Source organism: Geotrypetes seraphini, chromosome 2, assembly GCF_902459505.1.
Source record: "Geotrypetes seraphini chromosome 2, aGeoSer1.1, whole genome shotgun sequence".
Classification (NCBI taxonomy): Eukaryota; Metazoa; Chordata; class Amphibia; order Gymnophiona; family Dermophiidae; genus Geotrypetes; species Geotrypetes seraphini.
The window spans coordinates 357,608,869-357,625,585 of record NC_047085.1 but is presented as its reverse complement, the minus strand read 5'-3'; the positions used below and the strand labels follow the sequence as shown (position 1 = coordinate 357,625,585).

The 16,717-nt window shown below is 41.9% G+C and overlaps 1 protein-coding gene across 5 annotated transcripts in view; it reads left to right on the top strand.

Annotated features, from left to right (window-relative positions):
* ULK4 (unc-51 like kinase 4) overlaps positions 1 to 16,717 on the top strand; it is a 487,365-nt gene that overhangs the window by 199,376 nt on the left and 271,272 nt on the right. For all 5 annotated transcript variants that reach the window (XM_033930453.1, XM_033930452.1, XM_033930451.1 and 2 more), the window contains 2 exons: positions 2,802 to 2,909; positions 12,326 to 12,409. In XM_033930453.1, coding sequence (XP_033786344.1) covers positions 2,802 to 2,909; positions 12,326 to 12,409 — 192 coding nt within the window. The remainder of the gene's footprint in view (positions 1 to 2,801; positions 2,910 to 12,325; positions 12,410 to 16,717) is intronic.

Here is a 16,717-nt window from a genome sequence, read left to right as displayed (position 1 = left end):
TCCTTATGTTTTACATGTTACTCATTAGATAGTATAATTTTAATAAATTGCAATCCTTAGTCTTTACATATTTGTATGGTTGTTTTCTCATGAATATATTTTATCTGTCGTTTTTAAAAAGTATTAGAGTGGTTATAGAAATAAAACTTAGGGTTCCTTTTACTAAGGCGCGTTAGCTAAATAATTTGATTTTATAATGAGATAATCTATTGCCTAAAGAGACTAAATAGATGTTAAAGAGCAGTGGAGGCAAAGGATCCTTGTGGGTACTCCACAAGGATTGCTCCAGCTTTTTGAGAACTCATTGTTAAGCTTTACTTGGTATGTTCTAGATTTTAGAAAGCCTTCAGACCATTTCAAAACCTGACCATGTATGCCTATAGCATCCAGACATTCCAATAATTTATTATGATCAACTAGGTCAAATGCACTACTTAGGCCCACATCAACCATGGTTCCTTCTCCTTCTATAGCTCTCAAGTCGTGAACCCTACAAATTGCATCTGTTTCCAATGCTACTCACACAGAACAGTGGCTGTCTCTTACATTCCAACCCTTGCTCATTAACACTCATGGTGTATCTCTTACTGAGCACATAAATGCCTACACACTTTCCGTTCCTGTCTCAACTGTTACTGAAGCATCCAGAAAACCCTACACTTAACAGTGTTACCACTTCAAATGGTCCAGATTCTTTGCCTAGTGTGCCCCTCTCTCGAATGTGTCATACGTCCACTGCCATCTGTTTTGGACTACCTTCTTTATCAATTTCAGGCCTAAATAACTCAGTTTGAGTTCATCTTTGTGCTATCAGGGCAGGTTTCATTCTTCATTAGATAAAAGTCACTTTCTGTTCATGCCTTTGTATGCAGGTTCATGAAAGGACTTTAATATTCTAAACCATCTATCAATCCCCAACCTGTAGCCTGAGATCTTACTGAGATACTCTCTGCTCTTATGAAGTCTCCCTTTGAACCACTCACAACTTGCTTACTCAAACAATTTAGTTGGAAAGTAGTTTTTCTCATAGCCCTAACGCCTGCATGCTGGGTTAGTGAACTTAAAGCACTTGTTTCAGATCCACCCTATACAAGATTCTACCAGGATAGAGAAGTCCTCCATATGCATGCCAAGTTACTTCCTAAGGTTGTCTTGCAATTCCATCTCAACCAGTTTTCTTCCTAAAACCACATCCCTATCCAGGTATAGCAGCTCTCCACACTTTAGTCCAAAAACATGCTCTAGAAATTCTTCTCAACTCTTTGTGGCTTTTGATCCTAACAGAATTGGAACTCCTGTTATCAAGAGAACCCTCTTTATTTGGCTAGCGGATTGTATTTCCTATGCATATACTTAGGCTGGGCTGATGCTACAGGGCCCTGTAACAGCTCACAATGTAAGGGCTATGGCAGTTTCAGTGGCCCATTTCTGCTGTACATCTATTATCCCAGAACAAGCAGGTAGCATATTCTCACATGTGGGTGACATCATCCATGGAGCCCAGTTCGGACAGCTACCAAAGTGTACATGCACTTTAAGAATTTTTGGAAGTTTATGACTGCCCGCAATGCGCATTAGTAAGTATCTTCCCACCCAACGTAGGTGTGCGTCTCCTCAGTTCAATGTTTTCCATGGCCACTTGGTTCGATTATACCTTCACTTCATACTACTGTTTAGAGCAAAACTCTAGAAGAGACAGTTGTTGGGCAAGCTGCTCTGTAAAATCTGTTTACTTTCTGAGTGCCAACTTTCCTGCCAACTCTTTTTGAGTTTCACAAGAATCATGTCCTCTTTACTTCTCCAGTCATGATCCTGGCAACTTGGGAGTCCCACATATGAAAATCTGCTTGTCTTCAGAGAAAGCAAAGTTACTTACCTATGGCATGTGTTCTACGAGGACAGAAGGTATATATTCTTACAATCCAGCTACCTCCCCTAGTTGGTTTATTAGTTTTGTTACTGAACTGCAGGGCCCACGAGCCAACGTTGGGCAAAAAGGCACCAGCACTGCCTAAAAAAATTTCACTGACTTGGTATGTATCCATGCCGGATTCTATGGATGTCACTCACATATGAGAATATATACCTGCTGTCTTTGGAGAACACCTACTACAGGTAAGCATCTTTGGTTTCCACCAACCATAGACTTTGTGTAGCTGTGGGTGTCTAAATGCAGCAAAAGTGCATATAATTTACAGTATTCTGTAAATGGCATGCATAAGTAGCAGCATTGCCCTTGTTCCTCCCATGACATGCCCATGTGAGCTCTCCCTTTGCATTTATGCACTATGCCACTTAATGCTCAACCTAATAGAATAGTGCTTAAAATATTTTGCGCATAAATGTACGCATAAATGTACACTTACCCATGAGTATTTAGTATTTTGTACTTTCACATGCCCAAGTGGCGCTAAAATATGAGCACCCAGTTAGAGAATAACCTCCTAGATTTCCTGTCTAGTGAAATTGAACCAAATCAGATAAGATTCAGTGTCAGAAATGTATTCAGTATTTGAGACATTTTGCAAGTAGTATGCAAACACTGAGATGAAATACTGTAATTGAAGGCTTTTAAAATGATGGTGGTATAATGTTCATGCCTTAGAGCCATTGAGTAGAAAGGTGATGTCTATTGAGCAATAAACACTAATCTTTGTTTTAAATTTTTTGTTTTTTTGTTTTGTTTTTTTCATTTTGTGAGTGATGTTTAAGGCCTCGCTGGCTTTGGTAGTCCTTTGTATGATTTCCATGATAATTACGCCAGTGCTTTGTGTACCTCAATTTTTTTTTCTTTTTTTCAGGCAGTTACTTTGTTAACCGAACTAATTAGAGAGAACTTCAGGAACAGCAAATTAAAACAATGCCTTTTACCTGCTTTAGGAGAGCTTCTGTACTTGATAGCTGATCAGGTGAGAATAAATTCAAATAGGGTAAGGGCTACCATCAACAAGCATATACTCTAATTGGCTAGCAAACTGCATTTTGCTCCAGAGCATTTGATATACTGCCTTCTGTGGTACAGCCAAAGCAGTTTACATATATAATATGCAGGTACTTTTTCTGTTACCAGTGGGCTCACAGTCTAAGTTTTTGTACTAAGGACAATGGAGGATATAGTGAATTGTCTACTGTCATAGGAGATGCAGTGAGAATCAAACCTAGTTCCCTAGGTTCTCAACCCACTGCACTAACCATTAGGCTTCTCTTTCACTCATGTAACAGCTCATAATGCAAGAGCTTTGAAATTTAAATGGACATCTATTCATACATTCAGGGAGAAATTCTGTATAGGATGCCGATTTCTGCAGCCGCCTAAGAAGCAGCTGAGAATCACACACTGGTGTCCTATACAGAAAAGATGTGATAGTAGTAAAGACTGCAACATAAACAATATCGGCAACTCATTTCTTAGTATTGCAACGGAAAGTGAAATGAAACAAAAATCCATACGAAAAAGGTGATTATCGCTGAAAAATAGCTGGAAAGCGATAACCACAAATGCTCGCAGTCTAAGCAACAAAGTTCATTATCTGCAAGCCCTGATGTTAGAGGCAGATCTAGATATTGTCGCTATCGCAGAGTCATGGTTCAGTGAATCACATGGATGGGATGCAAACATACCGGGATATAATCTTTTTAGGAAGGACAGAGATGGTCAAAAAGGTGGAGGAATAGCTCTCTATGTAAAGATCAATATCCAAGCGACTGAAATGCAAGGGACCTGGGGAGAGGAAGAAGCGATATGGATCGCTCTGAAAAGAGAAGATGGAACTTCTATCTACATGGGTGTACTTGTGGATATCCAAAAGTTTGGAAGGAAAGAGGAGGTTCTGCTGTTGGGAGATTTCAACCTTCCGGATGCGGACTGGAATGTTTCGTCTGCGGAATTGGAAAGAAGTAGGGAGATTGTGGATGCCTTTCAAGAGGCTCTGCTCAGACAAATGGTGACGGAACCCACAAGGGAAAAAGCGATATTGGATCAGGTCCTCACAAATGGAGAGAGTATCTCTAATCTTCGAGTGGGTGCTTACCTGGGAAGTAGCGATCATCAAACGGTTTGGTTTGATATAACGGCTAAAGTGGAGAGCGGCCGCACGATACTTAAAGTCCTAGATTTCAAACGTATGGACTTTAATGCAATGGGAGAGTACCTGAAGAAAGAGCTGTTAGGATGGGAGGACATAAGAGAAGTGGAAAGACAGTGGTCTAAGCTGAAAGGAGCGATAAAAATGGCTACGGACCTTTATGTGAAGAAAATCAATAAAAACAAGAGAAAAAGGAAGCCGATATGGTTCTCCAACATAGTGGCTGGAAAATAAAGGCGAAAGAGTTGGTGTTCGTGAAATATAAAAAAAACCCAAGAAGAGGAGAGCAGAAAGGACTACAGGGTGAAACTGAAAGAAGCCAAGAGAGAGATACGTCTGGCGAAAGCACAGGCGGAAGAACAAATGGCTAAAAATGTAAAAAAGGGAGACAAAAATTTTTTCAGATATATTAGTGAAAGGAGGAAGATGAAAAATGGAATTGCTAGGCTAAAAGATGCTGGGAACCAATATGTGGAGAGTGATGAGGAGAAAGCAAATGTGCTAAACAAATACTTCTGTTCTGTGTTCACAGAAGAAAATCCTGGAGAAGGACCGAGATTGTCTGGCAAAATTACACGAGAAAATGGAGTAGATTCTGCGCCGTTCACGGAGGAGGGGTTTATGAGCAACTTGAAAAACTGAAGGTGGACAAAGCGATGGGACCAGACGGGATCCATCCCAGATACTAAGGGCGCTCAAAGAGGTTCTGGTGAGTCCTATTAAAGACTTGATCAACAAATCTCTGGAAACGGGAGTGATTCCTGGGGATTGGAGGAGAGCGGATGTGGTCCCTATTCATAAAAGTGGTCACAGGGATGAAGCAGGAAACTACAGGCCGGTGAGCCTCACTTCAATTGTTGGAAAAATAATGGAAGTGTTGCTGAAAGAAAGGATAATGTACTTCCTTGAATCTAATGGGTTATAGGATCCGAGGCAACATGGCTTTACAAAAGGTAAATCATGCCAAACGAACCTGATTGAATTTTTTGATTGGGTGACCAGAGAGCTGGATCGAGGACATATGCTAGATGTAATTTACTTGGATTTCAGCAAAGCCTTTGATACAGTTCCTCATAGGAGGCTGTTGACCAAACTTGAAGGGCTGAAGTTAGGACCCAAAGTGGTGTACTGGGTCAGAAATTGGCTGTCGGACAGACGCCAGAGGGTGGTGGTTAATGAAAGTCGCTCGAAGGAAGGAAAGGTGACTAGTGGAGTCCCTCAGGGTTCGGTGCTGGGGCCAATCCTGTTCAATATGTTTGTGAGTGACATTGCTGAAAGGTTAGAAGGAAAAGTGTGCCTTTTTGCAGATGATACCAAGATTTGTAACAGAGTAGACACCGAAGAGGGAGTGGAAAATATGAAAAAGGATCTGCAAAAGTTAGAGGAATGGTCTAATGCCTGGCAACTAAAATTGAATGCAAATAAATGCAGAGTAATGCATTTGGGGATTAATAATAGGAAGGAACCGTATATGCTGGGAGGAGAGAAGCTGATATGCACGGACGGGGAGAGGGACCTTGGGGTGATAGTGTCCGAAGATCTAAAGGGCGAAAATACAGTGTGACAAGGCAGTGGCTGCTGCCAAAAGGATGCTGGGCTGTATAAAGAGAGGTGTAGTCAGTAGAAGGAAGAAGGTGTTGATGCCCCACTTGGAGTATTGTGTTCAGTTTTGGAGACCGTATCTGGCGAAGGACGTAAGAAGACTTGAGACAGTCCAGAGGAGGGCGACGAAAATGATAGGAGGCTTGCGCCAGAAGACTTATGAGGAGAGACTGGAAGCCCTGAATATGTATACCCTAGAGGAAAGGAGAGACAGGGGAGATATGATTCAGACATTCAAATACTTGAAGGGTATTAACGTAGAACAAAATCTTTTCCAGAGAAAGGAAAATGTTAAAATCAGAGGACATAATTTGAGGTTGAGGAGTGGTAGATTCAGGGGCAATGTTAGGAAATTCTACTCTACGGAGATGCCTGGAATGCGCTCCGAGAGAGGTGGTGGAGAGTAAAACTGTGATTGAGTTCAAAGAAGCGTGGGATGAACACAGAGGATTTAGAATCAGAAAATAATATTAAATATTGAACTAAGGCCAGTACTGGGCAGACTTGCACGGTCTGTGTCTGTATATGGCCGTTTGGTGAAGGATGGGCTGGGGAGGGCTTCAATGGCTGGGAGGGTGTAGATGGGCTGGAGTAAGTCTTAACAGAAATTTCGGCAGTTGGAACCCAAGCACAGTACCGGGTAAAGCTTTGGATTCTTGCCCAGAAATAGCTAAGAAGAAAAAATTAAAAAATTGAAATTGAATCAGGTTGGGCAAACTGGATGGACCATTCGGGTCTTTATCTGCCGTCATCTACTATGTTACTATGAATCGCGTCTGCCCTAAAGGACAGATTCCTAACCCCGCCTAACCACCCCGATTCTTTAACCGGTACCCATGTCACAGGCGCCAGTTAGAGAATTGTGTTGCCTGAACTGATTGTGGCAGCACCCCCTTCCCTCCAACACTGTCTGTGGCAGAAGGGATGCCCAATTCCTCCTGCTGCCACTCCCGAACCCCCACCCAACACTATCCACTGCAGGAGGGATGCCCAATTCCTCCCACTGCCACCCTCAAACCCCCACCTTACACTGTCAGTGGCAGGAGGGATGCCCAATTTCTCTCACTTCCATCCCCTGACACTGTCTGGCAGGAGAACATAAGAATTGCCGCTGCAGGGTCAGACCAGTGGTCCATCATGCCCAGCAGTCCACTCACGCGGTGGCCCTTTGGTCAAAGACCAGCACCCTAACCGAGACTAGCCCTAACAGCGCACGTTCTTGTTCAGCAGGAACTTGTCTGACTTTGTCTTGAATCCCTGGAGGGTGTTTTCCCCTATAACAGCCTCCGGAAGAGCGTTCCAGCTTTCTACCAATCCCTCCTGCCGCCACCCCTTTCCTTGAAGTCCCCCGGCAGGAGGAATGCCCCACTCCGTCCTGCTGAAACCAACAAAACAACCTCCCTAACCGCAATAGGCAGGAGGGTTGCCTACTCCCCTGCCAGCAGCCCTCCCCCCAAAACCAATGATGTCAATCCCCTAGACCCTCAACCCCCAGTACCTTTTGTAGTTCAGCCAACCGGAGAGATGCCTACTCCCTCTGGCCGGCAGACCCACCTCTTTTATAAGTGATATTGCTGAAGGGCTGTCAGGTAAGATTTCCCTCTTTGCAGATGATACCAAAATCTGCAATAGAGTAGACACCCTGGGTAGTGTGGATAACATGAAGAAAGAACTAATGAAACTTGAAGAATGATCTGAAATTTGGCAGCTAAAATTTTAGCTAAGAAATACAAGGCCATGCATTTGGGTTGCAAAAATCCGAAGAAATGGTACAGTTTAAGGAGTGAAGAACTTATGTTCATGACAGACGAGTGAGACTTGGGTGTGATTGTATGTGATGATCTTAAGATGGCCAAAAAGGTTAAAAAGATGACGGTGAAAGCTAGAAGGATGCTAGGGTGCATAGGAAGAGGTATGGCCATTAAGAAAAAGGAGGTATTGATGCCCCTGTATAAGACTCTGTGGAGACCTCGCTTTCAAAAAGTTATAAAAAGGATGGAGTCGGTCCAGAGGAAGGCTACTAAACTGGTGCGTGGCCTTCATCATAAGACATATAGGGACAGACTTAAAGATCTCAATATGTATACTTTAGACGAAAGGCGGTAGACTGGAGATATGATAGAGACGTTTAAATACCTACGTGGTGTAAATGCGCATGAGTTGAGTCTTTCATTTGAAAGGAAGCTCTGGAATGAGAGGGCATTGGATGAAATTAAAAGGCAATAGGATTGGGAGAGGGGGGGTTTATTTTATTTATATTGGTCATACATATTAAATGAATTACATATTATTTAGAACATTATAAAATATGTATATAAATATGATATGTTGTACTTTAAGTGGTCATGAAGGTAAATCAAGTGTGTATTTATAAGATCATATAAATTTTTCTGATACACTTGTTGTAATATGAAAAAATGATTAAAGAAATTATATATATATAAAAGGTAATAGGCTCAGGAGTAATCTAAGGAAATACTTTTTTACAAAAAGGATGGTAGATGCGTGGAACAGGCTCCTGGAAGAGGTGGTGGACACAGAGATTGAATTCAAAAAGGCGTGGGAAGAGATGAAGAGATAATGGTTACTGCAGATGGGCAGACTAGATGGACCATTTGGCCTTTATTTGCCATCATGTTTCTATGTTTTATAATGGGATTAGATAATTTAATACAAACTTGTGATTTGATAGATATTTGGCGAATACTTCATTTTGATGGACGGGAATTTTCATTCTGTTCTCATGTTCACAATTCTTTTTCAAGAATAGATTATATTTTTATATCAAAACATCTAGCACATCAAGTGACAAAAGCTGCCATTGATCCAATCATTTTATCTGATCATGGTGGGGTATGGATTGAAATTAAGATCACGGATCAAAATACAAATAGACCAATATGGAAGTTTGATAATACATTGCTTACTGATCCAATATTTTGTGAAAATTTTCAAATAAAAATGAAAGATTTTTTTCAAATAAATGATAAAGATGAGATCTCTAGAGAAATATTATGGGATGCTTTTAAAGCATCAATAAGAGGACAAATTATTTCTTATTCGGCTTATCTTAATAAACAAAATAGAAAACAATATTCTAACTTAGAAAAAGAAATTAAAAATTTAGAATTAAAACTTATAGGAAAATGGGAATATTCTATACAACAAGAACTGTTAAAACTTAAAGGTAAATACAATGAAATATCATCAAAGATGATAAGGAAAGATTTATTTTCTCAGCAAACATTGTATTATGGAAACTCAAATAAGTCGGGAAGAATACTGGCAAATTATCTAAAGGTGAAAAAAAAGAAAACAAAAATAATTGCTATAAAAAATGAAAAAGGTGATACATTAACACAAATTGAACCAATCTTAAAACAATTCCTAAAATTTTATAAATCTCTTTATTCTTCTGAGACTTATTTAAATAAAGAAAAGGAAGGTTTAGAATTCTTGAAACTATTAGAGGGTCCAAAAATTCCTGAACATATAAAACGAAGTTTGGAAGAGCCAATATCACTAAAAGAATTAGGAACAGCTTTGAAATCCCTTAGAGTTGGATCCGCTCCAGGTGGTGATGGTTATACAGTGGAGTTTTATAAAACATTTCAAAACTTTTTATTACCCTATTTGTTAAATCTTTTTCAATATCAACTTAATAAAGGTTGTACAAATAGCACTATGGCAGAATCATTAACAATAGTTTTGCCAAAGCCAAATAAAGATCCCACTTTGGTGTCAAACTATAGACCAATATCTTTAATAAATGTAGATGGAAAATTATTAGCAAAAATACTTGCGTTAAGATTGGCTAAAGCTCTCCCCCATATTATAAGTATGTCTCAAACAGGATTTGTTGCTCAAAGACATTCATCTCATAACACTAGATTAGCATTCCATATGTTATACTTAACAAAGAAATTGAATGAGCCTACTTTTGCAGTTTCTTTAGGTGCAGAAAAGGCTTTTGATAGAATAGAATGGACATTTATGTATCAGACAATGGAATAGTTTGGTATAGGTCCTGGATTCACACAAATGATACAAACATTATATAGCTCCCCTTCTGCTAGATTATACATTAATAATACGTTTTCAGAAAAATTTCATCTACAAAGAGGAGTTAGACAAGGTTGTCCTTTGTCTCCTTTACTGTTTGATATAGTTTTAGAACCCTTAATATTAGCAATCCAACAAGTAAAGGAGATACAAGGTATACCTCATTCAGATAAAGAATACAAAATATCAGCTTACGCTGATGATTTATTATTATATTTGAGGAATCCAGAATCTACCATTCCACATTTACTTGAACTGATTGAAAAATTCGGAAAATTTTCAGGATATAAGATAAACTGGAACAAATCAGAAATACTTCCATTAAATATACATTGTACAAAAGGTTTATTTGATTCATTCTCTTTTGTTTGGAAAGAGGATGCTATTAAATATCTTGGAATTTGGATTACAAAAAATTTGGAAGATACAATGAAAATTAATGAAAAAAGTTTATTATAAAAAGTGACAGAGATGTGTGAGCAATGGAACCCTTTACACTTATCTTGGTGGGGAAGAGTACAAACTGTTAAAATGATGATATTGCCTGTAGTCTGTTACCAAATGGGAATGATACCAGTTTTCTTCCAAAATTCTTTTTATAAAAAGTTAAATAAGATATTGACAAAATTTATTTGGCTTGGGAAAAATCCCAGAATTGCTTTAGTGTCATTGCAAAGACCAATTGCGGAGGGAGGGGTAAATTTTCCCAACTTCTATAGGTATCATCAAGCCTATATTTTACGTCAAGGTATGTATTGGATCCTCCCAGAGCCCACTGACAATATTCCAGACTGGTTCTGGCTAGAATGGAGACTTATGTTTCCTTTACGTCTTAGTCATGTAGTTAGTATCAAAATGCCAAGGCTATACAAAGAACATAAAATATTCATGGATACATGGAAAACTTTAAGATACATAAGTAATCTAACTCCTATTCCAATTAGTAAATCAACAACTCAAACGATTTGGTTAAACCCCAAGATCAAAATAGGCGGTTTCAAAATAATCTGGAAAAACTGGATGACAGCAGGTATTCGTATTTTAGATGATATAATAAAAAATGGTAAAATGCTAGAGTTTTCACAATTGCAACATAAATTTGATCTTAATAAAACACAATATTTTAGATGGTTGCAATTGAAGCAATCCATTCAGGTAGGGTTCCCTGAATGGAAAAATCTTACTAATTATCACAGTTTGGAATTCTTGTGTTTCCAGATAAACTCAATAGGACATGAAGCCGCACAATGGTATAAATTAATATCCGGATATATAAATAAAAAACCAAAAAATGGACTTAGAGACATTTGGAGCATTGAGATAAAACATCATATTAATGCATCTCAATGGCCACGATTTTGGTCTTGGAGGTTAAAATGTACGGTGTCAGCATCTATGAGACAAACTTGGTTTTTTCTTTTGCATAGAGCTTTATGGACCCCTACACGTTTACATAGAATTGATAGCTCTAAATCTAATAGATGCTGGCACTGTCATATTGAAATTGGGACATTAGACCATCTTTTATTCTTTTGTCCATTCATCTTAACATTCTGGAAATCAATTTGGCCCCAAATTAATAGGATGTTAGAAAATCCAGTAGCCTTGACATATGATACTATATTATTTGGAACAACAATGAGAGCAAGAAGTCAAATCTCATCAAGTAATAACAAACTTCTATTTATTTTAACTGGAATAGCAATACAACAAATCACATTCAATTGGAAAAGGCATGACAGGTTAAATTACACTTTCTGGTGGAATTCTGTTTGCCATATATACAAAATGGAGCTCACCATAGCAACACAAAAAGGATATATTAATAAATTTCAAAAAATATGGAGACCATTAACAGAATTTTGTAAAGAACAATAATTTTCCCATGTTTAGAATTTGATTAGAAGGGAAAGGGGGGAACATATTTTTGAATAATATACAATATATAAAAAATTTAAATGTATAATATAAATAATGGAATATTGAATGAAAGGGAGGGGGAGGGATGGGATATTATTATTATAATTAATAAGAAATATGTAATTTTAGAATTCTGATATATTAATTGCATCTATTTTTAAAAAAAAGTTTTAAATAATTTATCAATATATAAGCTTATCAAGTGTGTATATATAAGTTTGTATAAAGAATATGTAATTCACTTGTTGTAACATAAGAAAATGAATTAAAAAAAAAAATCAATCCTAAATCTATGTTTTATAATGGTGGGCCTTCCCCAAAGTATAAATATCCTGGGGTAATTTACAAAATAAAAGTATACCCATACTTTCATTTTTTAAATTCTCTGGCACCAATACAGGGAAATTATGTGCATACTATTTGTTTCCACAGAGATATAAATTACCTATTTTAGCTGTATGAATTTTAAAACCTGTTTTTCTCATATTTGAGAACTTCAGTGGTGCTGTGGTTATCTGTATGGTCAATACATTTAGCAATCTTTAAAAGAAAAAAAAATTGTGTGATATTTTTTGACAGCTTTTGCATCTTATTAGAAAAAGGTTAACATCATTTGTACTATTTATCTCGTTGCTCATTTTTCCATTTCATTATAGGAAGAAAAAAAAGATCACCCAGGAGAATGCTGGGTTATTCCCTCTACTGCTTACACTGTGTTGATGAGGTGTCTTCGAGAAGGGGTAAGACTTGTTGCCCTTAATAGAAATTCTTACTTATAATAACCCTTCAGGTATCTTTGCAGTGCTGTAATATCTTGTCACCAACAACCAAATCTATGAGTGAAACTCCTAAGATCACAAAAAAAACCTTGATTGTTTTATATAGATGTAGATACAGAAGAGTCAGTAGTATCAGAAAAAGCTACTTTCTTCTGCCCACTAACCGTGCTAGCTGTCGTGGTTGTGGAGGTAGATTTCTTTCTCCAAGTGTAAACCAGCTGAGCCTGATAGTCTTCCTCGTCACATTTAAAATTTTTAATTTGGTTCTTTGAATATCTACTTGAAATTGTTGTAATTTCTTCCTCATATTCTGAAGCTGCTGATCAAAAGCCTCTTTTCCTAGTTCTTCACGTAATGTTTACTCACTAATTTAAGAATATAAGAATAGCCTTACTGGGTCAGACCAATGGTCCATCAAGCTCAGTAGCCTGTCCTCACGGTGACCAATCCAGGTCACTAGTACCTGGCCAAAACCCAAAGTAGCAATATTCCATGCTACCAATACAGGGCAAGCAGTGGCTTCCCCCATGTCTTTCTCAATAACAGACTATAGACTTTTCCTCCAGGAACTTGTCCAAACATTTCTTAAAACCAGCTATGCTATCCGCTCTTACCACATCCTCTGGCAACACTCTCCAGAGCTTAACCATTCTCTGAGTGAAAAAAAATTTCCTCCTACTGGTTTTAAGAGTATTTCCCTGTAACTTCATCGAGTGTCCCCTAGTCTTTGTCATTTTTGACGGAGTGAAAAATCGATCCACTTGTACCCATTCTACTCCACTCAGGATTTTGTAGACTTCAATCATATCTCCCCTCAGCCGTCTCTTTTCCAAGCTGAAGAGCCCTAACCGTTTTAGTCTTTCCTCATACAAGAGGTGTTCCATCCCCTTTACCATCTTGGTCTCTCTTCTTTGAACCATTTCTAAGAACACAAGATTATAAGAATTGCTGCTGCTGGGTCAGACCAGTGGTCCATCCTGCCCAGCAGTCCGCTCACGTGGCAGCCCTTAGTCAAAGACCAGTGCTCTAAATGAGTCCAACCTCACCTGTGTACGTTCCAGTTTAGCAGGAACCTGTCCAACTTTGTCTTGAATCCCTGGAGGATGTTTTCTCCTATAACAGACTCCAAAAGTGCATTCCAGTTTGCAACCACTCTCTGGGTGAAGAAGAACTTCCTTATGTTTGTACGGAATCTATCCCCTTTCAGCTTTAGAGAGTGCCTTCTCGTTCTCCCTACCTTTATCCACTATTCCCTTCAGTATCTTGAATGTTTCGATCATGTGCCCTCTCAGTCTCCTCTTTTCAAGGGAGAAGAGGCCCTGTTTCTCCAATCTCTCACTGTACGGCAACTCTTCCAGCCCCTTAACCATTTTAATTGCTCTTTTCTGGGCCCTTTCGAGAAGTACTGTGTGCTTCTTCATGCACGGTGACCAGTGCTGGACGCAGTACTCCAGGTGAGGGTGCACCATGGCCCGGTACAGCGGCATGATAATCTTTTCCAATCTGTTTGTGATCTCCTTTTTTATCATTCCTAACATTCTGTTCGCCCTTTTCGCCACCACCACAAATTGTGCGTACGGCTTTATTGACTCGTCGATCAGAACTCCCAAGTCTCTTTCTTAGTCTCCACTAGTGCCACTATATTTTTCTTGAGATAAGGAGACCAAAATTGAACGCAATACTCCAAATGAGGTCGCACCATGGAGCGATACAGGGGCATTATGACATTCTTAGTCTTGTTAACCATCCCTTTTTTAATAATTCCCAGCATCCTGTTTGCTTTTTGGCCGCCTTCGCACATTGGGCGGAAGGTTTCATTGTATTGTCTACAGTGACACCCAGATCCTTTTCTTGGGCGCTAACCCCCAAGGTGGACCCTAGCATTCGGTAACTGTGATTCAGGTTATTCTTCCCAATGTGCATTTGTCCACATTAAATTTCATCTTACATTTGGACACCCAGTCTTCCAATTTCCTAAAGTCTGCCTGCAATTTTTCACAATCCGCATGTGTTTTAACAGCTTTGAACAGTTTAGTGTCATTGCAAATTTAATCACCTCACTCGTCATTCCATAGGGCCTACCACAAAATAGTTTTGTCTGCAAGTATGTTCAAAGTGTACTTTCTCAATGAATGATAAAAATCCTACAGACGTCCAAATCAATAAGCGTGGTAAATTGTCTTTATTGTGGAAGTGACAAAAACAAAAATGCTGCGGTTCAGTCAAGGAGCTTCCAAGTCTCTAGAGCGAATCGTCTTGTATATCAGCACTTGCAATATCAGTCGCATAAACTAGTATTTTATAATGAAAAGTAGGAAACTACCATATTTTCACGCATATAACGCGGGCGTTATACGTGTTTTTACAAACCGTGCATTACCTTGCGCGGTATACGCGTGAGCGCGTCGTACAAAATTTTTTTTACATAGTTTCCCCCCCCGACGTCCGATTCCTCCCCCCCCGCTGTAGGACCGCTCGCACCCCCACCCCGAAGGACCGCTCGCACGCACCGCACCCCACCCCGAAGGATCGCTCGCACGCGCTCCCACCCGCACCCCCACCCTGAAGGACCGCTCGCACGCACTCCCACCCGCACCCCCACCCTGAAGGACCACTCGCACGCACTCCCGCCCTCTTGCCCCAGCCAACCGCGGCACCCCCGACATGATCTGGGCAAGAGGGAGCTCAAGCCCTCTTGCCCCAGCCAACCGCGGCACCCCTGACACGATTGGGGCAAGAGGGAGCTCAAGCCCTCTTGCCCCCCCCCGACACGATTGGGGCAAAAGGGAGCCCAAGCCCTCTTGCCCCGCCCCAACTCCCCGACAATATCGGGCCAGGAGGGAGCCCAAACCCTCCTGGCCACGGCAACCCCCTACCCCCACCCCGCACTACATTACGGGCAGGAGGGATCCCAGGCCCTCCTGCCCTTGACGCAAACCCCCCTCCCCCCAACGACCGCCCCCCCCCAAGAACCTCCGACCGTCCCTCCATCCGACCCGTGACCCCCCTGGCCGACCCCCACGAAACCCCCACCCTCCTTCCCTGTACCTTTGTGTAGTTGGCCGGACAGACGGGAGCCAAACCCGCCTGTCCGGCAGGCAGCCAACGAAGGAATGAGGCCGGATTGGCCCATCCGTCCCAAAGTTCCGCCTGTTGGTGGGGCCTAAGGCACCTGGGCCAATCAGAATAGGCCCGGGAGCCTTAGGTCCCTCCTGGGGGCGGGACCTTGGGCACATGGTCGGGTTGGGGCCATGTGCCTCAGGCCCCGCCCCCAGGAGGGACCTAAGGTTCCCAGGCCTATTCTGATTGGCCCAGGCTCCTTAGGCCCCACCAGTAGGCGGAGCTTTGGGACGGATGGGCCAATCCGGCCTCATTCCGTCGTTGGCTGCCTGCCGGACAGGCGGGTTTGGCTCCCGTCTGTCCGGCCAACTACACAAAGGTACGGGGAAGGGGGGTGGGGGTCGGCCAGGGGGGTCGCGGGTCGGCTGGGGAGGCGGTCGGAGGTTCTTGGGGGGGGGCAGTCATTGGGGGGAGGTGGGTTTGCGTCGAGGGCAGGAGGGCCTGGGATCCCTCCTGCCCGTAATGTAGTGCGGGGTGGGGGTAGGGGGTCGCTGTGGCCAGGAGGGTTTGGGCTCCCTCCTGGCCCGATATTGTCGGGGAGTTGGGGAGTCGGCGGGGCAAGAGGGCTTGGGCTCCCTTTTGCCCCAATCGTGTCGGGGGGGCAAGAGGGCTTGAGCTCCCTCTTGCCCCGATCGTGTCAGGGGTGCCACGGTTGGCTGGGGCAAGAGGGCTTGAGATCCCTCTTGCCCCGATTGTGTCGGGGAGTCGGCAGGGCAAGAGGGCTTGACGTTAGAGAAAGGGCGAACCGCTGGAAGAGGAAGCAGCGCAGGCGCAGGGCTCACGGAAGGGCCGGGACCGCCAAGAGAAAGCAGCAGGACACCGGTAGGAGCTTCTACATGATGGGGGGGGGGGTCGGGAGGCTGTGGGGGTGCGAGCGGTCCTTCAGGGTGTGGGTGTGGATGGGAGTGCGTGCGAGCGGTCCTTCGGGGTGGGGGTGCGAGCGGTCCTGCATTGGGGTGAATCGGACGTTGGGGGGGGGCATCAGGTTTTCAGGGTGGGGACAGGACTTCAAGGGGGAGAAGAGAGTTGGGGCGGGTGAAAGGAGAGTCGGGATGGCTAGAGGAGAGTCGGGGCGGGCGAAAGGAGAGTCGGGCGGCGACGGGAGAGTCGGGCAGCATGCGCGGTATACGGGTGTGCGCGGTATATAAA